Source organism: Mesoplodon bidens, assembly GCF_964165515.1.
Source record: "Mesoplodon bidens genome assembly, chromosome: 3".
In the NCBI taxonomy this organism is placed as follows: Eukaryota; Metazoa; Chordata; class Mammalia; order Artiodactyla; family Ziphiidae; genus Mesoplodon; species Mesoplodon bidens.
Genome location: NC_138178.1, coordinates 839,235 through 863,001, shown reverse-complemented (window position 1 = coordinate 863,001; position 23,767 = coordinate 839,235). Strand labels below are relative to the sequence as shown.

At 41.2% G+C, this 23,767-nt stretch overlaps 1 protein-coding gene across 6 annotated transcripts in view; it reads left to right on the top strand.

Annotated features, from left to right (window-relative positions):
- The window catches only part of MPP7 (MAGUK p55 scaffold protein 7), a 268,477-nt gene that overhangs the window by 133,195 nt on the left and 111,515 nt on the right, over positions 1-23,767 (top strand). For all 6 annotated transcript variants that reach the window (XR_014015250.1, XM_081226950.1, XM_081226952.1 and 3 more), the window contains one exon: positions 22,944-23,021. Coding sequence is in view for 5 of the 6 variants with exons in the window: in XM_081226950.1 (XP_081083076.1) it covers positions 22,944-23,021 (78 nt within the window). In the remaining variant the exon portion in view is untranslated. The remainder of the gene's footprint in view (positions 1-22,943; positions 23,022-23,767) is intronic.

Genomic DNA, 23,767 nt, shown 5'->3' with positions numbered 1-23,767 from the left:
ACTTTGAAAAAATGTGAATAATGAAACATTAAGGGATCGAGCAAACTTAAGTTTCATGGAATGCTGAAACCTGTGTGTCTGTGTTTAAGTTAACTCTTTAAAGTATGCTAGTCTTTTACTTAAAGCTTCCCGTCACCACTCTGCAGACCTGGAACACGTGGCTTTATAGAAAAGTACCACCTGGTTCTGAGAGTAACAGGTATGATGAACTTGGACCTGTGGTTTTAGGTCAAATGCTAGGTCCCAAAGAAAGTGTGCATAAGGTAGAAAACATTAACATTCCTATGCTAGAGTCGTATAATTCGCCGTGTGGGTGCCGCCACAAAGAAGTATTAGCTTTGCTTCACTTATTACATGCACTCAGAATTTTAAATGGTGGCAACTCTCAAAGCGTGGTCCATGGAAACCCTGAGGGTTCTGCAGACTATTTCAGGGGTCCACAAGGTCAAAACTATTTTCATAATAATATTATGATCTTATTTGCTTTTATCACTGGATTGGCATTTGCACTGATGGAGAAAAGCAACAGTGGGTAAGACAGCTGGTGCGTCCACAACAAGTCAGGGCAGTGGCCCCAAATGGTACTAGTTGGTCGTCACTATGTTCTTACCACTGTGCACTCACAGTGAAAAACAAACGCCAGATTTAATTAAGACTGTGCTTGATGAAGCAGAGAAGACGATTCATTGCATTAAATCGTAACCATTGAGGGCATGTCTTTCTGCTCTCAAGTCCTTGTAACATAGAAGATGTGGGATGTACTCAGCACTTTGCCAGGTATCAGAGCAATTGCAGGATTATGTGTTTCGAGAACTAAACCAGCTGCCTTTTTTTCATAGGGTACCTTTTGTACTTCTAAGAATGACTGACACAGAAACAGTGTTAATCCAGATTAGGTGATGTTTGGAAAACATCTTCTCAAATAATTGAAGTGAGCCTGTCACTTCAAGGACAGCAAGCAACCATAGTGTTGCCAGTGATAAAATCCAAGCCTTCAAGCAGTTACTAGAATCTTGAAGACCTTGTATCTGCCACTGTGAGGTAGCCACTTTCCCTTTTGGATGACATCAGTGGTGTTACTAACAAACATGATTTTGTTGTTGTACCGTGAAATGTGTAAACATTTGGAAAACCCGCATAACTCATTGAAGCACAATTTTCCACGTGACCAGTGCCTGGAACTACAAAATCATACTGGGCAAAGGGCCACATGGAGTGCAGAGGAGGCCCGTGATTGTGGTGTAATAGAGTCTGGAAGGCTCATGCATAAGGCCTCAGAGTACACATTGCAACTCGCCTCTAAACAGCTACCACCTGTAGCTATCTGGTGTTGAGTCGATGAGTCTCCACAATTGGCTGAAAAAATATGACTCCCTCTTCCCAGTTTATGTGAGGCCTGATTTTCTTCCTTTAGTTCAACCAAAGAAACGTATCCCAACAGGCTGAACACAGAGGCACACTGGAGAGTGTGCCTACTACAGCCAGAACTGAAAGATATCAACAAATTTGTAAAACAATATAACTCTTCCCTCTAAAATTATTATTCTGGAAACTATATTTTTCATTTTATGAAAAATGTTATTTTAACATATTGGTTATTTTAAATTAATAAATAAAATTTTCAAATTTTTTAATTTTTTTTTTTTTTTTTTTTTTTTTTTTTTGCGGTACGCAGGCCTCTCACTGTTGTGGCCCCTCCTGTTGCGGAGCACAGGCTCCGGATGCACAGGCTCAGCGGCCATGACTCACGGGCCCAGCCGCTCCGCGGCATGTGGGATCTTCCTGGAGTGGGGCATGAACCCATGTCCCCTGCATCGTCAGGCGGACTCTCAACCACTGCGCCACCAGGGAAGCCCAAGTTTCTTAGTTTTAATTTCACTGCTACAGACATCAATTAAAAGGAGTCGCATAAGAACTCTTTGAGGTCCTCAGTGACTTTTAAGAGGATGAAGGGGTTCTGACACCAAAGGTGTTAGATTGCTATTGGTCGGTATTACTGTAGTCAGCACAGCGAACAGCTCCGTGCAAATAAAAGTCAGTTTTAATTTTCTCCAATCACTGCGCCGTAGTGTGATACATTGCAACTAGCTTTTCTGTCTGTTAAACAGAATTTCTTGCCAAGTCTGTAACTCCCAAGACCTTTTCAGTTATTAAAAGACCAGTTTAAGACTCCTTTGTCATATCAGATTTGAATCTCACCTTTTTCCTTCCCTAGTGCCAGCCAGGGGTAGCTGAGTTGATGTGGGGATGGGCAGTGTGTTCTTTCATCCCCTCCCTCCCTCCCTCCCTCCCTCCTTCCCTCCCTCTCTCCCTCTCCGTCTGTCTGTCTGTCTGTCTGTCTCTCTCTCTCTCTCTCTCTCTCTCCCCCTCTCCGCCCCCCCCCCCACCTTGGGACATGGACTGGTTTACTTCTGGGGGGAGATCCAGCTTTTCCAGTGTGTTGCGGCTGGGAGCAAAAAAAAAAAAAAAGGGAAAGGGGCAATGTTTTTTGCTCGATTGTCCATATTGTTGCTGCTTCTCAGGCAGACACTTGCTGGCATCCTTACCTCTTTGGGTTAAGCACACAGATGTTGCGTGTCTCCAGGGGCACAGTTGGTGTGACCCACAGCCTTTACCGTGCGGTCGGCTGGATTACCAGCGAGGCAGCTGAAGCCCAGCTACCTGCAGTGAGGGCCACTTGCCCCCTAGGAAACTCACACTCCTTGCAGACCAGGCAGTGGGGGCTCTGCAGCGGCTGCCCCCTGACTGCCCCCCGACTGCCCCCTTGCTGTGTTCTGCCATCTCTCCTCATTGCTGTTCATTCCCTGATTAGATCGACACGAAAGCTAAACCAGCCAGTCAGCTGCCTGAGCTGGAGGGTATCTTTTCAGTGTCCGTATCTGCACTTGATTCTCTGAGAGGCTTGCTTCACTAGGCTGTAGACTCCCTACTCCTGTTTTTCTCTTCTGTCTTGATAAGACAATTTTTCTTTCTTTTGTCCTCTTTTATATAATATTACACATACACATATACTATACATGCGCACACACAGGGAGGGGCAGATGGGACAGTAGGGATGGCTGATGGCTCTATTTCGGCCACCTCTTAAGCTCTAGACAGATACATTTCCAGTTGTTGGAAGTTTTCCTTAGAATGCGGACTTCATACTTTTTCTTCAGCTTTGGGCACTAGACGTCAGTTGGAGGCAAGAAGAAACAAATCACACCCACCATCCTCTTAAACTGTGATCTCAGAATGTTGCTGGCCGGCTGGGATTGCAAGATTCATAGATCCATTTATCATTAATTAATCATAATTATAACTTTTGAGCTTCTGTTTTATGAGAGGTATTGGGCTAGGAGCAAGGGATATAGTGAGAACTCTAGGGACACGGTCCCTAGTGTATTAATTTCATTATTGAGTGGGGACTGGCGCGAGCAGGTAAAGAAATGGATCCGCAAATCCGAAATCTGATAAGGGTGATGATCAAAAAGAATAGGGAGGGGCTTCCCTGGTGGCGCAGTGGTTGAGAGTCCGCCTGCCGATGCAGGGGACACGGGTTCGTGCCCCGGTCCGGGAAGATCCCACATGCCGCGGAGCGGCTGGGCCCGTGAGCCATGGCTGCTGAGCCTGTGCGTCCGGAGCCTGTGCTCCACAACGGGAGAGGCCACAACAGTGAGAGGCCCACATACCGCAAAAAAAAAAAAAAAAAAGAATAGGGAGCTATCAGGACGAATAATGGTGGCGTGCCACTGTGATTGGGTGGGGCTGTTAGGGACTGTGTCTTTGTGTAAGTGACATTCCAGCTGGGACCCAAAGGTGAGTATGCGCACCCGGCACCCCTCAGCAGCACTGCAGGCAGAGCGAAAGCCTTGAAGGTCCCTGTGGTTGGCACGTGGGGGAGAGTAGCTTGAGCTGGACCCCCGCAGGGGCTGTGGGTCCTGCAGGACCCCAGCTATCTTGAATTTTGAAGTGCATTGACAGGCAAACCCTTAATCTCAAGTGCAGTGGCAAGGCATTGACAGATTTGAGTAGGGAAGTGACAACTAATTTATGTTTGCTAGAGATTTCCACTGTGAGTGGAGTCTGGTTCCTGTCTAACACTCATTTTCCATACAGTCACAGTGGAATGTACTCTGCTTTCCCCACCAGATCCTACCTCATCTCAAAACTATGCGTTTCCTCATCAACTTCGGCAGAACTTGAGATTGTGGGCAAAGGGTCTTTAAATTCCCACGGGGAGGTGATGGCTGACAGTGATGGCCAGCTTGGTCTGGTCTCGGAAGTAATTCTGATGGTTACTGTTTTTTCCAGGACCCCTTGCATCCAGCTGTTAAACTTTTTCCTGTGCGAGGAGTTTGTCCTTTCTTCTCCCCAAAGACAGAACTTTCTCCTTTGGGAACAGGGCAACTAGGGTGATGGCTGCTTTAAGACAGGTCCTTTTTGCACATGTTAACAAACGTGTCGATCCACATTTTTCATCACAAACCACACTGTGCCTGGAAACCTCACTGAGTTTGCGCTCTCGTCCCTTGTTCGCTGCTTGCCGTGCTCAGAATTAACTTCTGCCTTTTCTGCATCCACCCAGGCTTTCTTAACCCTGTGGCCACTGCCTCCGTTCAAGTCCTTTTCTTCTTTTACTTTGACTGTTTTTGAAGAAATGCCAAAGGGGGTGGCATTTAGTCAGAAATGTGTATTCTCTACTTGAGCAGAGGTGGTAATTCTACTTTGGTGTTATCTTTAGGCATCAGTTAGATCTTACGTGTGTGCGATGTGATGTCTGTCGTCAAGGAGAAACTAACGTGTCCTCTCCCTGGAATGTCAGTGGAGGGTCTGAAGGAGAATCAGGACATAAACTACCATTTATGGACTATTTTCTGTTTTCCAGAGATAGCGTGAAGGTCTTTTAATGGTTACTTTAATTTTCACAATAACCCTATGTAGTAGGTACTATTATTATCCTAGTCTAAAGATGAAGGAACTGAGGTTTAGGAAGTTATATTACTTCCTTTAGGCTGCCTTAACAGAATACAAAGACTGGGGACTTATAAACAGCAGAAATGTATTTCTCATAGTTCTGGAGGCTGGGAAGTCCAAGATCAAGGCACCAGCGGATTGGAGGTCTGGTGAGGGCCTTTTTCCTGGTTCATAAACACCCCTCTTTTTGTTCTGTGTCCTCACGTAGTGGAAGGGGGAAAGGGGCCCTCTGGGTTTTCTTTTATAAGAGCACTAACCTCATCCAGGAGGTCTCTGCCCTCATGACCTAATCACTTCCCAAAGACCCACCTCCTGGTAACAACGTCACATTGGGGGAGTAAATTTCAACATATGAATTTGAGGAGAAACATAAACATTCAGTCCATTGCAAAAGTTAAGTAAATTGTCTAACTGGCAAGTAAGGTGCAGAACTGGGATTTAAACTCAGATGTATTTGGATCCAAGGCTCTTAATAAATTAAATTGATGCTTCATTTTTAACAACTGTGAGAATGTTGTAAATTCTTCATGTTTATTTTTCTTTGCCCTTGTCCTTTGCCCCCATGTGAATAGCCATAAAATCCCTAAAACATCGTGGACCTGAATGCTTCTCTTTGGGGTCAGCAAGAAAAACAACAGCTGGGAAGTTTTGATTGAACCCACAGAAGGGGAGCTTGTGGATACGGAGGGCCAGCTGTATTCCCTGCTCCCCACCCCACCCCCAGTTTATATAAGGGATTTGCGCATCTGCAGACGTTGGTACCCACAGGGGCTCCTGGAACCAATCCCCTGCAGCTACCGAGGGGTGACTGTCTATCCCATCCTATAGCAGGCTTGGGGGTAGGGGCAGTAGTGGTGGCTACTGGGAAGGGATGGAGTCTTTTGGGCCCGAGGAGGCAACAAAGTAACCTGCACGGAGCAGTGCCAGGTCTGCGGGGATTTCTTAGCACTAGAGCGGTGCCCTCCTAACTGGTTTCCTGTTTCCAGAGCAACTCCTACCCCCCGCCCCCCATCTCTACAAGGAAAATGGAGGGAAGCACAAATCCGGCCTTGGATTTCCTCTTTAATGGCTTTTTGGGAAGGGTGAGGTCTAAGCCTCTTAGCATGAATCATCTGTCTGTATTTGGGAACCTAAAATAAGAATTTTTAACCTTCTTGGGATCATAGGTCCCTTTGAGTTTTTGGTGAAAGTTTTGGATTACTTTCCTAGAAAAATACATGCAAACAATTTGCATAGGGCTTCCAGGAGGCTGCAATCTGCTGAGAGCTATCCACCCCATAACGTGGACCCTAGACATGCAGTTTGCCACTTTTTAAAGACAGCTGATGCCATATTTTGTTCCTAAAAGACTTTCTTTTTAAAGCTGTAATTACAGTGCTTGCTTGTTAAAATGTAAACTGTTGGGTTGGCCAAAAATGCCTTCGGTTTTTAAGTAAAACTAAAAGATGCGTTTTTCATTTCCACCAAGAACTTTATTGAGCAACGTATTCACCCTTTTGCTCCACTACCTTCTGCCATTTTTCAGGCAACTTCATAATTCCATCTTCCCAAAACTTTTCATCTTTTTGAGCAAAGAACTGTTCCAGGTGCCTTTTACAGTCTTCCAGGGGATTGAATTTTTTTTCATTAAGAGAATTTTGTAAAGGCCAGAATAAATGGAAATCTGAAGGTGCAATGTCTGGTAAATCTGAACTTCCCAGCCAAGCTGTAACAGTTTTTGCCTGATCATCAAAGAAACACGCGGTCTTGCATTATCCTGATGGAAGGTTATGCGTTTACTGTGACTAATTCTGGACGCTTTTCGTCGAGTGCAGCTTTCAGTTGGTCTAATTGGGAGCGGTACTTGTTGGAATTAATTGTTTGGTTTTCCAGAAGGAGCTCATAATAGAGGACTCCCTTCCAATCCCACCATATAGACAGCATCACCTTCTTTGGATGAAGACCGGCCTTTGCTGTGGTTGGTGGTGGTTCATTGCGCTTGCCCCACGATCTCTTCTGTTCCACATTGTTGTACAGTGTCCACTTTTCATCACCCGTCACAATTTGTTTTAAAAATGGAATGTTTTCATTACCTTTCAGTAGAGAATCGCATGCAGAAATATGATCGAGAAGGTTTTCTACGCTTAACTTATATGGAACCCAAACATCAAAGCGATTGACATAACCAAGCTGATGCAAATGATTTTCAACGCTTGATTTGGATATTTTGAGTATGTTGGCTATCTGCTGCATGGTATAACGTTGATTGTTCTCAATTATTGTTTCTATTTGATTGCTATCAACTTCAACTGGTCTACCTGACTGTGGAGCATCATCCAGCGAGAAATTCCAGCACAAAACTTCACAAAGCACTTTTGACACATTCGATCAGTCACGGCACCTTCTGCATACACTGCACAAACCTTTTTTTTTGCGTTTCAGTTGCATTTTTACCTTCCTTGAAATAATAAAGCATAATGTGCTGAAAATGTTGCTCTTTTTCTTCCATCTTCAATGTTAAAATAGCTACACAAAAATTCACCAGTTTTGATAAGTCTTTTTTTAAATGCACGCTGATACGATAGCTGTCACATACAATCTAACAAAATTGTTTTGAATGAAGTTAAAGACAACTAAGTGCCACTAGAGCCATCTTACGGAAAAAACTGAACGAAACTTTTGGCCAACCCAATACAAGCAAGCCTAGAACGCAGTGGACTGCTCCCTGTACGCTGAGACCTGCCCAAGTTCCATGATCTCACACCACCCCATCTGCCATTCGTGGTAACATCCACCATCACTCTGATAAAAATTGAGCAGTTCCCAGCTTTTCAATTAGTATTGAAATACAAAATTTTTTTTAATGGCAAATCTGATCATTTCACTTATGAGGGCAGGAGTGAAAGAGGTATGTACAAATATTGGACAGTTTATATACTTCTGGAGTGAATAATTCAAGTTCAATTTTTGTTGAATCACTAACACATTCCAAAGAAACTTTAATGCCGTGGCTACTCCCTCTAGAATATTGTTCTGGGAACTAAAGGAATCTGATCTGTGGAGAAAGTTCTGGGAAGTGATTTCAAATAGAATCAGTACACAGTCAACCAGAATCAAAAGGTTGATGGTTTGTTGCTTTTTATAATTTATCTTAAGCCTAAAAACTGTTTTTGGTGCTTATAACCTCTTTATCCCATGTCCGTTATAAGAATCTTTGTAGTAATGCTGCAAGCACCCTGGCCTGACTTGCAGGCAAAGTACCGGGGGCTCCCAGTGGCCTCCTGTGGAAAGGCTCCCCCCACCCCGCTTCTGGCTGTATCCCTGGAGTAGAGTTACAGCCTCAGAGCTCTGTTTTTGACTGTGCTTACAAGCACAAGTATACCCATAAACTCACGCCGTAGGGAAGGAGGGTCCAGAGGCAAAGACATTATAAGGATCTCTCCTTTAACCATGAAAAAGTAATTGCAAATTAGATGAGCTGTTCTTTAGAACTTCAAAAAAAATTAAGATCAGGTAGAAACACTGACCAAAATGGATCTCGCCAGCCACATGAGCATAATTACTCATGAAAATTCAAATATAAAGGTTCTTAGACTCTCCTCCTGGAGGTAAAAAGTGATTTTTTTTTCCTTTTATAATAGTATTGCCCAAGGGAACTGGATGCTACCTTGTTAGAGGCCAGAATTAATTTACATTAACTGACCAACTCAGCCTTCTAGTTCCTACAAGAAATTCTTAGAAGTTCTAGGTCAGTCATTGCAAACATTGTTTTAAATGCGTTTCTGAGCTTGTAAGAAAGAAAGGGAAATCACTTGTTTTAGAAGTGAAGTGGAAACCAGACGCTCTGCAGGTAACTGCCTGCTTGAGCTTCTGCTGTGTCTGTGCTGGAGCCGTTGGCCAGAGCTGGGGTTGCGGGTCACTGTCCTGACATTCCAGCTGCACGAACGGCTGGGAAACACAAAACACAGACGACAGCTACTCTCCTGGGGTTACTCTGTTAGCGACTGGGAAGGAGTGGAAGACGCCAAGTCGCTTTCTAGGGAGATGGTGAAGAATCTGGTCGGCCTCATCCTGGGATTAGGTAGGAACAGAAGAAAATCTACTCTAAGAATTTGTAACCACGAATCTGTTGGTCCATGGCTTGGGGTTTGAGTTTTTTATCTGCAAAATCCAAGAGTCCTGAGCTGTGAAATTAGCCAAGGAGCTCTAGTGCCCTCGGAAGCAAATAAAAAAGTATTTCTGAAGAGGTATATCTCTCACCCAGGACTCCCTCACATAACGCCCCAGGCTACAGAGCATTTGAGAAAAGAGCTTCCCTTCAGCCTGCAGTCAGCAGACACCACCAATAGCAAGATTAAAACCTAGGCACTCTATATAATACATACATGTCTTACGGCTTATGAAGTAAGTACGCTTAAAGTGGTATTAGCGTGAAGGAAGGCCTCAATCATAAGAGCACTAGGTGCTAGGAAAACAGAACAGAAAGATTTGTCAAAGTCTTTGAACTATAGGAATAAAAAGTACAGTCATTAAAAAAAACACCCAGAAAACTCTGTGGCTAGGTTCCTCAGAGATTAGACACAGCCTAAGACAGCGAGTAAATAAGATAGATTTCGGGAAAATTCCCAGAATGCAGAGAGAGAAGAGGTTAAGACATGCCAGCTCAGTTTTTCATGGAATATGGGATCCATAATGCTTTGCATAAGAATAAAGGGCTAAGAACTTTTGCCTTACTAAATATCAAACGTGTAGATAAAACTATAGTTACGGCATCGGCTTAGAAAGACAAATCAGGGAACAGAATAGAGAGCTCAGATGCAGACGCTTGTATGTGAGAGTGTCATAAGTAACAGGTAGTAATATTACCTGTCAGTATGAAAGGATTAAATGTTGTGTCCTTTTGGAAAAAGATAAAGGTCGAGAGCTCCTCATGGGTGTGGGTTCAGACTTCACTGTTCAAAGTAAAGCAGTAGAACTTTAAAGAAGTCACGGGAGAATCTCGTTATTACATTAGGATAGGGAATGTTTTATTAAGAAAGAAAATGCACAGCCATAAAGAAAGCTAGATGTTGGCTGCATTCAAATGACTTCTGTTTGCCTAGGGCCACCAGTTATTTATTTAAGGTAGGATCAGCAATGGACTGATAGTCCAAAAGCTGGACCGGTTTTGGTGCAGTAGGTTATTTCTCACTTACTCATCACTTGCAGGAATTTGCCTTAGGGATGCGCGACTCTCCTTCCTGAGGCGTTTGGGGACCCAGCTTCCTTCCATCTGGTGCCTTTGCTGTCTCTTAAGCCCTGCTCTTAACCCACATCCTGGTGGGGGAAACCAGGCGGTTTCCTCACTGAGAACTTACACTTACCGTCCTCGCTTGACAGCTGATCACACGCGTTCACCAGGCTGCAGGGCGACGGGGGAGTGGACGGCCTCGGAAGTGCGGCCCTTGACCCGTCGCTGCTGTCCGGCCGCAGGGAGTCCCCGTGGAGGGAGAGGGTTGGTGTCGGAGGGCAGCTGCCTGCCGCAGAAACTATCATGAACAGGGAAACCTTAGGGGGACTGCATTTCACATCCGTGTCACTGGCAAAATGTCTGCTGATGCCAAGTATTAGCAAGGGTTTTGGGACCACGGGGAACACGCTGGGGAACACGCACACACTTTCAGGCACCCAGGCAGGACAGGAAGGAGTCACGTGAACGGATATTTAATAGCAAAATCTGCTAAGGGCCAGAGTGTTCCTCAATTGAAAAGTGGATATATAAACTACTGTTGATTAATATGATGGAATATTGTTCAGCTGTCAGAATGAATGAACTGGATCCACATGTATCAACACAGATATGGCAGATTGTATTGAATGAAAGCTCCAGTCGTAGCAGAAACAGTGCCACTTATGTACATTTAAAATGATAATAGAACGTGTTGTTTTTTTAATTGAAGTATAGTTGATTGACAGGGTTTCAGGTGTACAGCAAAGTGATTCGGTTATACATACACATATATATTTGTCCCATTTGTTTATTTTTAACAGCTAAAATTTTTGAAAATGGTTTCATTATTAATGTTCCATTTTAAAACACTTCAGACATATAAAAAGTAAGAAAATATAATAAATAAGCTGCATACCCAGCATCAAAATTAAAGCGATATTAACCTCGTATATTTGCTTCAGATACCGTATGAAGTAAATCATAAGAGGTGTGACTAAAGGCCCATGCTGAAACTGCTGGATATATTCCCATACACACTTTCATATTTTTAAACATATATACATCCATAAACAGTACGTGCTATTCTGTTCACAGTTGCCAAGACATGGAAACAACCTAATTGTCCATCAGCAGAGGAATGGATAAAGAGGATGTGGTACATATACACAGTGGAATATTACTCAGCCATTAAAAAGGAATTCAATTTTTGCCATTTGCAACAACATGGATGGACTTGGAGGGCATTATGCTGAGTGAAATAAGTCAGAGAAAGACAAGCTGTATGATATCACTTGTGTGTGGAATCTAAAAAACACAACAAACTAGTGAATATAACAAATAAGAAACAGCCTCGCAAATATAGAGAACAAACTAGTGGTTACCAGTGGGCAGAGGGAATGGGGGAGGGGGAGGGGTTAAGAGGTACAAACTATTAGGTATAAAATAAGCTACAAGGATATTGTACAACAAGGGAATGTAGCCCATATTTCATAATAACTAAATGGAGTATGACCTTTAAAAATCGTGAATCACTATATTGTACACCTATAACTTATACAATATTGTACATCAATTACACTTCAGTAAAAAAAAGGAAAATATTCAGAGTAAACAATAGTGCACTGTACACAATGACTAAAATTTTTTAAAAACACACATGAAAACCACTTTTGGCATTCCCTATCATTAGAAGCATCACCTGAAAGGAGGGCAGAGATGGAAAGAGGGAGGGGCAGGCACATGCCCTCACTTCCAATTTCCTAGTGGACGGAGTGAATGGACAGCGAGTCCTCTGTCACCTTCACGCCACCAGCAGTGCAGGTGGTCTGATGTGCCAGCCTGTACTGAGCACTGTGAAGTGAGCGCTAAAGTGCGCGGCAGCAGAAATGGACAAAAATGTCTTCCTTCTCATCTCTTCAATTAATGAATAATGAAGAGGGACAAATCATATTTTAACTTAAACAGATCTCCTGAATCTCCCCTTTGTGTGATGATGCCCTCTTAGCTCTTTCCCCCGTTACCTTTCTAAATAGAAAGGTTAGAAGCACTTACTCTTGCCATATTTTGTTTCCAAATTGCCTCTGAGTATCTTTCTTCTGGGATGGGTGTTTATTTCATTTAATATTTTATGAATGAGTAAAACTCCGATTAGAGTAGCGTACCTTTTCTTTTGTCCCCAGTCGTTTGTATGATGTACGTGTGGGGCTGGGTCACCTAAAGAAAGAAGGAATAAAGTAAGATAAGAACAGAAAAATATTAGAAAACAAAAATGGTAAAAACTAATGAATCTAAAAGGTGTTTCTTTGAAAACACGGTAAAATCAGTATTAGTTAACTAACGTAGGGATGAGGGGTGAAAATAAAGTTACAAACACCAAATAAGAGATGGTAATGAAGAAAAAAATATGGAGTAAATTCAAAGACTTCTAAGAGACTATTTTGCTTAAGTAGCTTCAGGTAGCTTTTTTTTTTAAAGCCAGACAAAAATGGATAATTTTCTAGGAAATAGTATTTTCTGCAGCTGATACTAGGAGAGATAGAAACACCTAATTGGAGAAATTGCTGTAAACAAACCAGAAGAAATAAAATACCAAAATATATCAGAGACAGCTGGTTTCTCAGGAGAATGCCATCAAATATTTAAAGAAGAGATCACTCCAGTGGTATTTAGATGTCCCCAGAGCATATAAAAGGTAGAAAGCTTCCATAATTTTAAAATAACGAAATGAGTATAACATTGATATCAAGACCCAGTAAAGACCTAGGGGTAAAACGGGAATAAAGACACAGACCTACTTGAGAATGGACTTGAGGATATGGGGAGGGGGAAGGGTAAGCTGTGACAAAGCGAAAGAGAGGCATGGACATATATACACTACCAAATGTAAGGTAGATAGATAGTGGGAAGCAGCCGCAGAGCACAGGGAGATCAGCTCAGGGAGATCAGCTTGGTGCTTTGTGACCGCCTGGAGGGGTGGGATAGGGAGGGTGGGAGGGAGGGAGATGCATGAGGGAAGGGAAGTGGGAACAGATGTATATGTATGACTGATTCACTTTGTTATAAAGCAGAAACTAAAAAAAAAAAAAAAAGACCCAGTAAAGGCAGGATCAAAAGAAATGTCAGTCTTAATTATGAATATTGATGCAGAAATTCTAAATAAAGTATTGGCCAGTGGAATTCCCCGCACATTAGAAGAACAGTGCATCGTAACACATGAAGTTCATTGTGGGTTGGATGGGTTACTATTTGGAAATTTATAAAGAGCACTCATAGTAACGGGTCAGATAGGAAAAACAATATGTATATACCGAAAAACATTTTGTGAAGTGGAGCATTCATTCTTTAAAAGTACTCTTGATAAATTTAGAATGCGTGGGTCCTGATTTCACGAGATAATACTTATCTGTGGCGATGTGAAGCCAGAATTTATCACGTTAAAAACAGGAACAAAACAAGAATGTCAGCTCTCATCAGTTTTATAAAATTGTTTTCTGGAGGTGTCAGCCAAGAAAATTAGCCCCAAGAGGGAGGTTAGTAGTAGAAAATGGAGAGGAGGACATACAGTTAGCACTGCTACCTCTGCTCTTTGTTGTTTTCTTGTTTTTCAGTTTTAAATTTACCCTTCTCTTTCTTGTCCCTTTTTTTCTCTTGAGCTAGTGTTTTTTTTTTTCCTTTTGGAGAAAGATTAAATTATTCTTTTTAAAAGACAGTCCCAGCCATTAGAATACTTTCACTTTTGTAATCTTTACACAATACAGTGTGTAATTTTCAGCTCTTCTAGGTTGTCATTGTGATGCATGGATCTTCTTTTAATACCGAATTCCCTCCTCTTCATGTTTTTAAATAAAGGAGGGAGATAGCAGTGTGTGTGCGTGTGTGTGTGTGTAGTGTTTGTGCACACGTGCCATTTCTAGATTGGGTACTATGATAAACACAGCAGATATTCAAACCACTGTGCTTTTTAATACTCATAATAGAAGGCAAAAGGATTTTACAGCTTTGGTTTATTTAATATCATCATTTAGGTAACCTTGATTGTGGTTTTCAGTTTACACATCATTGAGAGGTTTAAAACAAATGATTGCATTGAGATTGGTCAAGCTTTATTTATACTTTTGTTTTTGAACCTTCATTTAAGGCAGTTTCTACTGTACATGTACCGAAATTAGATTACTGACCCCAGATTTCCTTATAGAAATTGAACATTTATTTTCAAGATGTGAATGTAAATGAAGGTACCTATAGCTTTCGTATAAGCTTTGGTTACATATACAAATGATTTTCATTTTAACTGACTTCTTCTGATTAGAAATGTAATTACAGAAAACAAACCATTATGGACACTATTTAATAGAGCATAAACGTATATACATTTTGAGTTGTCCCTTTTTTTCTTAATAGTGTATTTTAAACATTTTAGCACATGCCATTCTTTTTTAGGATCTTGGTTTTGAATAGTTGCATATTTTTCTATCATATGAAATTAATGTAACCAGAGTCTCCCCTTCTCCCCAGACTCTTTTTTTTTTTTTTTTTTTTACCCCTAGGTCCTTTCTCTCCTCAATTCCTTCCAGTTTTGCTCTCTTCTTGTTCTTCAAGGGAGAAAAAATGAAGTACACTTTTATTATGCGGTTGAATCTGCAGAGGAAATGTTTTTTTAAAATAAATGAGATTTTGCACATTTGGTGATCCATAATATTTAGTAAGGGATGCTGTTTGCCTTATTGCTAAAGCCACGACTTTGGTTATATATTTGTCTATTGGATTCCAGAATGTTACCCCTCAGGGAAACTTGCCAAACTGTATATCAGAGTGAACTTTTCTGGGGTGTAAAGGGAAATGACATAGTGGATAACATGAAGTGATGCCATGTCATCCAATATAGAAGGCACTAGCCACACATGGATGTTTAAATTTAAATTAATTAAACTTAAAAATTCAGTTCCTCAGGCCCACTAGCCACAGTCCAATCACTCAGTCCAGGAGCCACGCAGCTGGTGACTCAGCATAGCGAACAAGCAGAGTATGGGTCCAGCATCAGAACGTGCTGTTGGGCAACCTTGGGGTCATGGCTGTACATGTTACCTGTTTTTATATTAGAGTTTTTACATCAGTTTGGTTTTAAATTTTTGTTCCTAGTATTATAAATACTAGTAAAAAGCAGAATTACAAGATGTTTGGAAACAGTGAACAGTTCAAAATTATTTAAAGTAATTTTTACTTTGCTAACCAACTTAAATTTTAAAATTATGTACTGAAGTAAAACACATCTGGACAAAGGGTTGCCAGCATCTTGAAATTCTAGGAGAACATTTAAAATATTCTTGATTTAGTACAAAGTCCAGGGACGAGCAGGGGAGGGTGGGCTCTTGTATCCTTGAGTGAGGGTCTTGGAAGGATGATGGAGAAAGAGGAAGCTGTTTTTAAAAGACACTCAGAAGAAGCAAATTAAATGGAGAAATAATGTATTTATTTGGGGCATGTAGTTTTAGGTTATAATTACAGTAGTTTGATAAATCTAGAAAAATTAGAAGCCATAGGAAGGGAAAAAAACCAAGGGGGGGAGGGGTGAACAGGAACCGTCAATCATCCTGTTGTCAATGGCAACAGCCGTTGTGATTTATCATCTCTCTATCCAGCCTCTTTTCTGTCATATTCATTCAACAGTGAATGAGGTCAGTGGAGAACGCAGACGAGATCTGAGAGGCCAGTGGGGTGATTAAGTGCCCTGAAGCTAAGCCACATGGCCTGAGTTTTAAATCCCAGTTCTGCCATTTGTGGGACCATAGCCAGTTATTTAACTGTGTATCTGTTTATCTGTAAAACTGGGACAACGGCAGTGCTATCTACCTTTTAGTGTTCTTGTGAGGGTCACGGAATTAAAATGCTAAACTCATTGAAGACCATGTTATGAAGAGTCCTGATAACTAGGCTGAGGTAATACAGGCACATGAGCTTCGGGGCTTATTGTTGCAGGAAGGCAGACACTTAAACAGGTAGTTGCAATAAAGTTAGATAAGTTTTATGAGCGGGTAAGTTTAGTATTCGATGATAGTATATGTTCAGGTGACCTAATTCTTTTTTTTTCTTTTTTTTAATTCTTGATAATTATTTAAGCAAAATTAATTTAGCTTTTAGGACAGTTTCATTTTAGATTATATTTTGTTAGTTTCTTCAAGTCAACTGTTACTTGTTTCATGGCTTGTATTCCATAAAAATTGTTTATTTCCATAATACGATAAATGTTTAAAGCTTCCAAGATATTAAGTAAAAATGTTGCCCTGATAATTCTGGTAATGTCATAAGTGTCAAAACTCTTTCTCTGAAGCTTTATGTTAGGTACCAGGTTGCCAAAAAGGTAATAGAATCCTCTCTTAGCAATAGCATATGCCTAATCAAAATAAAATCTATCTTCCAGACTTTTTACAAGAGAGTTTGGTTAGCTTTGAGCATAACTAAAAGAGTATTTTACTTGATACCTGTTAAAAACAGGAAACCATGAGGTACAACTGTTTTTCATATATAGTGGGGGGCAATCTCCTCAACTGGAAATAAGAATAGGCTAAAGTAAGTTTTCAAGCATAAAAATCTAAGGGCACCGAGACTGGTTCAAGGTGGCGGAGTAGAAGGACGTGTGCTCACTCCCTCTTGTGAGAACACCAGAATCACAACTACCTGCTGAACAGTCATCAACAGGAAGACACTGGAACTCACCAAAAAAGATACCCCACATCCAAAGACAAAGGAGAAGCCACAGTGGGATGGTAGGAGGGGCACAATCACAATAAAATCAAATCCCATAATCACTGGGTGGGTGACTCACAAACTGGAGAACACTTATACCACAGAGGTCCACCCACTGGAGTGAAGGTTCTGAGCCCCACGTCAGGCTTCCCAAACTGGGGGTCCAGCAACGGGAGGAGGAATTCCCAGAGAATCAGACCTTGAAGGCTAGCGGGATTTGATTGCAGGACTTTGACAGGACTGGGGAAAACAGAGACTCCACTCTTGGAGGGCACACACAAAGTAGTGTGCGTGTTGGGGCCCAGGGGAAGGAGCAGTGACCCCAGGGGAGACTGACCAGACCTACCTGCTAGTGTTGGAGGGTCTCCTGCAGAGGCGGGGGGTGGCTGTGGCTCACCATGGGGACAAGGACATTGGCAGCAGAAGTTCTGGGAAGTACTCCTTGGTGTGAGCCCTCCCAGAATCTGTCATTAGCCCCACCAAAGAGCCCAGGTAGGCTCCAGTGTTGGGTCGCCTCAGGCCAAACAACCAACAGGGAGGGAACCCAGCCCCACCCATCAGCAGACAAGTGGATTAAAGTTTTACTGAGCTCTGCCCACCAGAGCAACACACAGCTCTACCCACCACCAGTCCCTCCCATCAGGAAACTTGCACAAGCCTCTTAGATAGCCTCATCCACCAGAGGGAAGACAGCAGAAGCAAGAAGAACTACAATCCTGCAGCCTGTGGAACGAAAAACACATTCACAGAAAGATAGACAAAATGAAAAGGCAAAGGACTAAGTACCAGATGAAGGAACAAGATAAAACCCCAGAGAAAAACCTAAATGAGGTGGAGATAGGCAACCTTCCAGAAAATGAATTCAGAATAATGATAGTGAAGATGAGCCAGGACCTCGGAAAAACAATGGAGGCAAAGATCAAGAAGATGCAAGAAGTGTTTAACAAAGACCTAGAAGAATTAAGGAACAGAGACCTAGAAGAATTAAAGAAAAAAAAACAGATGAATAATACAATATCTGAAATGAAAAATATATTAGAAGGAATCAATAGCAGAATAACTGAGGCAGAAAAACGGATAAGTGACCAGGAAGACAGAATGGTGGAATTCACTGCCATGGAACAGAATAAAGAAAAAAGAATGAAAGGAAATGCAGACAACCTAAGAGACCTCTGGGACAACATTAAATGCACCAACATTTTTATTATAGGGGTCCCAGAAAGAGAAGAGAGAGAGAGAGGACCCGAGAAAATATTTGAAGAGATTATAGTCGAAAACTTCCCTAACATGGGAAAGGAAATAGCCACCCAAGTCCAGAAAGTGCAGAGAGTCCCAGGCAGGATAAACCCAAGGAGAAACACGCCGAGACACCGAAACACATAGTAATCAAATTGACAAAAATTAAAGACAAAGGAAAATTGTTAAAAGCAACAAGGGAAAAATGACAAACAACATACAAGGGAACTCCCATAAGGTAAACAGCTGATTTGTCAGCAGAAACTCTACAAGCCAGAAGGGAGTGGCAGGATATATTTAAAGTGATGAAAGGGAAGAACCTACAACCAAGATTACTCTACCCAGCAAGGATCTCATTCAGATTCAATAGAGAAATCAGAAGCTTTACAAACAAGCAAAAGCTAAGAGAATTCAGCACCTCCAAACCAGCTCTACAAGAAATGCTAAAGGAACTTCTTTAAGTGGGAAACACAAGAGAAGAAAAGGACCTACAAAAACAAACCCAAAACAGTTAAGAAAATGGTAATAGGAGCATACATATTAATAATTATCTTAAATGTGAATGGATTAAATGCTCCAACCAAATGACACAGTCTCGCTGAATGGATACAAAAGCAAGACCCATATATATGCTGTCCACAAGAGACCCACTTCAGACCTAGGGACACATACAGACTGAAAGTGAGAGGATGGAAAAAGATATTCCATTCAAAGGGAAATCAAAAGAAAGCTGGAGTAGCAGTACTCCTATCAGATAAAGTAGACTTTAAAATAAAGAATGTTACAAGAAACAAGGAAGGACGTAATGATCAAGGGATCAATCCAAGAAGAAGATATAACAATTATAAATATATATGCACACAACATAGGAGCACCTCAATACATAAGGCAACTGCTAACAGCTATAAAGGAGGAAATCAACAGTAACACAGTAATAGTGGGGGACTTTAACACCTCACTCACACCAATGGACAGATCATCCAGACAGAAAATTAATAAGGAAACACAAGCTTTAAATGGCACAATAGACCAGATAGATTTAATTGGTATTTGTAGGATATTCCGTCTGAAAACAACAGATTACACTTCTTCCCAAGTGCACACGGAATATTCTTCAGGATAGATCACATCTTGGGTCACAAATCAAGCCGGTAAATTTAAGAGAATTGAAATCATATCAAGCATTTTTCAGACCACAATGCTATGAGATTTGAAATTTACGGGGAAAAAAAACGTAAAAACACAAACACATGGAGGCTAAAGAATACATTACTAAATAACCAAGGGATCACTGAAGAAATCAAAGAGGAAATCAAAAAATACCTAGAGGGAAATGACAACAAAAACACGATGATCCAAAACCTGTGGGATGCAGCAAAAGCAGTTCTAAGAGGGAAGTTTATAACAATACAATCCTATGTCAAGAACCAAGAAAAATGTCAAATAAACAATGTAAGCTTACGCCTAAAGGAACAAGAGAAAGAACAAACAAAACCCAAAGTTAGTAGAAGGATAGAAATCGTAAAGATGAGAGCAGAAATAAATGAAATAGAAACAAAACAATAGCAAAGATCAATAAAACTAAAAACTGTTTCTTTGAGAAGATAAACAAAATTGATAAACCTTTAGCCAGACTCATCAAGAAACAGAGGGAGAAGACTCAAATCAATAAAATTAGAAATGAAAAAGGGGAAGTTACAACAGATACCACAGAAATACAGAGAATCCTAAGAGACTACTACAAGCAACTCTATGCCAATAAAATGGACAACCTGGAAGAAATGGACAAATTCTTAGAACCTTCCAAGTCTGAACCAGGAAGAAATAGAAAATATGAACAGACTAATCACAAGTAATGAAATTGAAACTGTGATTAAAAATCTTCCAAGAAACAAAAGTCCAGGACCAGATGGCTTCACAGGTGAATTCTATCAAACATTTGGAGAAGAGCTAACACCCATCTTTCTCAAACTCTTCCAAAAAGTTGCAGAGGAAGGAACACTCCCAAACTCATTCTATGAGGCCACCATCGCCCTGATACCAAAACCAGACAAAAATACTACAAAAAAAAAAAGAAAATTACAGGCCATTATCACTGATGAATATAAGTGCAAAAATCCTCAACAAAATACTAACAAACAGAATCCCACAACACATTAAAAGCATCATACACAATCAAGTGGGATTTATCCCAGGGATGCACGGATTCTTCAATATGTGCAAATCAATCAATGTGATACACCATATTAACAAGTTGAAGAATAAAAATGATATAATCATCTCAGTAGATGCAGGGAATCAGACTCCCTGACTTCAGACAATACTACAAAGCTACAGTAATCAAGACAGTATGGTACTGGCACAAAAACAGAAATATAGATCAATGGAACAAGAGAGAGAGCCCAGAGGTAACCCCACGCACATATGGTCACCTTATTTTTTTTTTTTTTTTTTTTTTTTTAAAGAAGATGTTGGGGATAGGAGTTTATTAATTAATTAATTTATTTTTGCTGTGTTGGGTCATCGTTTCTGTGCGAGGGCTTTCTCTAGTTCTGGCAAGCGGGGGCCACTCTTCATCGCGGTGCGCGGGCCTCTCACTATCGCGGCCTCTCTTGTTGTGAAGCACAAGCTCCAGACGCACAGGCTCAGCAGTTGTGGCTCACGGGCCTGGCTGCTCCGCGGCATGTGGGATCTTCCCAGACCAGGGCTCAAACCTGTGTCTCCTGCATTAGCAGGCAGATTCTCAACCACTGCGCCACCAGGGAAGCCCTGGTCACCTTATTTTTGATAAAGGAGGCAAGAATATACAATGCAGAAAAGACAGCCTCTTCAATAAATGGTTCTGGGAAAACTGGACAGCTACATGTAAAAGAATGAAATTAGAACACTACCTAACACCATACACAAAAATAAACTGAAAATGGATTAAAGACCTAAATGTAAGACCGGACCCTATAAAACTGTTAGAGGAAACCATAGGAAGAACACTCTTTGACATAAATCACAGCAAGATCTTTTTTAACCCCCCTCCTAGAGTAATGGAAATAAAAGCAAAAATAAACAAATGGGACCTAATGAAACTTAAAAGCTTTTGCACAGCAAAGGAAACTATAAACGAGACGAAAGACAACTCTTAGAATGGGAGAAAATATTTGCAAATGAATCAGTGGACAAAGGATTAATCTCCAGATCTCCAGAGAAGACATACAGATGGCCAAGAACCACCTAAAAAGCTGCTCAACATCACTAATCGTTAGAGAAATGCAAATCAAAACTACAATGAGGTATCACCTCACACCTGTTAGAATGGGCATCATCAGAAAATCTACAAACAACAAATGCTGGAGAGGGTAGGGAGAAAAGGGAACCCTCTTGCACTGTTGGTGGGAATGTAAATTGATAAAGCTCCTATGGAGAACAGTATGGAGGTTCCTTAAAAAACTAAAAATAGAATTACCATATGACCCAGCAATCCCACTACTGGGCATATACCCAGAGAAAACCATAATTCAAAAATACACATGCATCCCCATGTTCATTGCGGCACTATTTACAACAGCCAGGTCACAGAAGCAACCTACGTGCCCATCGACAGACGAATGGATAAAGAACATGTGGCACATCTTTACAATGGAATATTACTCAGCCATAAAAAGAAACGAAATTGAGTTATTTGTAGTGAGGTGGATGGACCTAGAGACTGTCATACAGAGTGAAGTAAGAAAGAGAAAAACAAATATCGTATATTAACACATTTATGTGGAATGTAGAAAAATGGTGCTGATGAACCGGTTTGCAAGGCAGAGATAGAGAGACAGATGTAGAAAACAAACATATGGTCCCTAAGAGGGGAAAGCAGGGGTGGGGGGTGGTGGTGGGATGAACTGGGAGATTGGGCTTGACATATATACACTAATTTGTATAAAATAGATAACTAATAAGAACCTGCTGTATAAAAATATAAAATTCAAAAAAAAATTTAAGGGCCCCTGTGTAAGAGCTGAAATAGATTAAACTTAGGTGCCAACAGTTACAAATTTGTCAAAGCTCGCCTCATTCTTCGCTATCATTCTAGGTTTTTTAAAGGAACTCAGTCTTCTAATGCATTAAAATGTATTCTTGCCTTTGTGTTTCTTTGGTCATGGTGATGGGAAATGGACAAAATTATCTTGTATTAATAGAATTTTACTGATTTTACAAAATGAAAAACTGAAGCTGAATAGTTATGAGAGATGTCTATAGTTATGAGAAATCCCTTTGTTTTGTAGAAATTTGAATGGGTGGGGGGAAGCTGACTATTTGGAAGAAAAAATAGCGAGGAGAAGAAGAAGCGAAGGGAACTGTGTGCTCCGTGAGGTCTTCCGGGAGCGCTGGCCCTCGGTCTGCACGACGCCTGGTTCTTTGCTCTGGGTGGTTATTACACACCAAATTGTCAGAATATGGCTGCCAGCTTCTTGCTTTGCTTTAAGCATAATTTATGTTTTTAGCAGGTATATAACCTACAGCCACTGCTCGAAGTATTGAAGCAATTATGTTTTAGAAATCAAAGATTTTATAAAGCTAATGTTTGTTTGGGGAACACAGTTTAGCTTTGGCGTGAGTTCTATTTAATGATGATCCCCCCCCCAGTTTGACTTCATGTTACAAACACTGAAGCACAGTAATAGATGAATTAGGCACGCCTATGTGTCATCTGTAGGTTTACAGAAACATGTTTAGAATGTTCAGTAGATCAGTTGCTGTTGAAATGATCCAAGTAGTTGAATGTCTCAGGTTGCTTGCTGGCAGGTGAGCTTATGTGCATTTGCTTTCCTTCCAGATTCACGAGAAACTTCACTACTACGAGAAGCAGAATCCCACGCCCATCCTCCAGGGTGCGGCAGCCTTAGCTGGTGACGTAAGTGTGCCTTTCTGAGCTCAGGGGGACTCATCTTCCGCGGCCCCTTGGGTACAGGATTCACCCTAGTGCAGACAGAGGCGTGTGATCCTAGGAGTGAAAACCGAAAGAAGTTGCAAATATCTCCAAAAGGCCTGTCATCCCTGAGTTTACGCTGACACTAGGCTGATTTTCGTTCACTTTCCTGTCCTAAAGATTTTGCATGGAGATAACCCTCTTGTCCTGCCTTGGTAACTACGAAATAGAAATTTTAGTCTGTGCCTCTGTGGGGAGAGATGCTATCAGCTGTTAGAGTCCGAGAAAGTCACAGGCAAGAGAAAAGCTTTGGAGAAATAGAGACAAGACGGCTGTATCCTTGGCAGTCCTGAAACTGACAGACGCTAGCATAGGAATGAGGCAGACGAAATACGTAAAAAGTCAGGGTTGTTTTTTAAATGGATTGTAAAGCATAGTAGTGATTTATGGATATTAGACCTTTCCAAATTACCTTCATAACCGAAAAATAAATTTGAGCAGCAGTTGGCATTGATGGAGTAGTTAATTTCCCGTAGCTATAATTTTATTTTAAATCTGGGTCAGGGAACTAACTTGCTGTTTCTTACTATTAACTTCTGGACTCAGCTGAACTGAGCACAGACCTGGATGAACTACAGGGGACACTAAGCTGGCGTGGAGGCTGCTTTTAGTGACACCCTACAGCCTATCTGTTGTTTTTTAATCTTTTACGTTATTACAATAAAACAAAC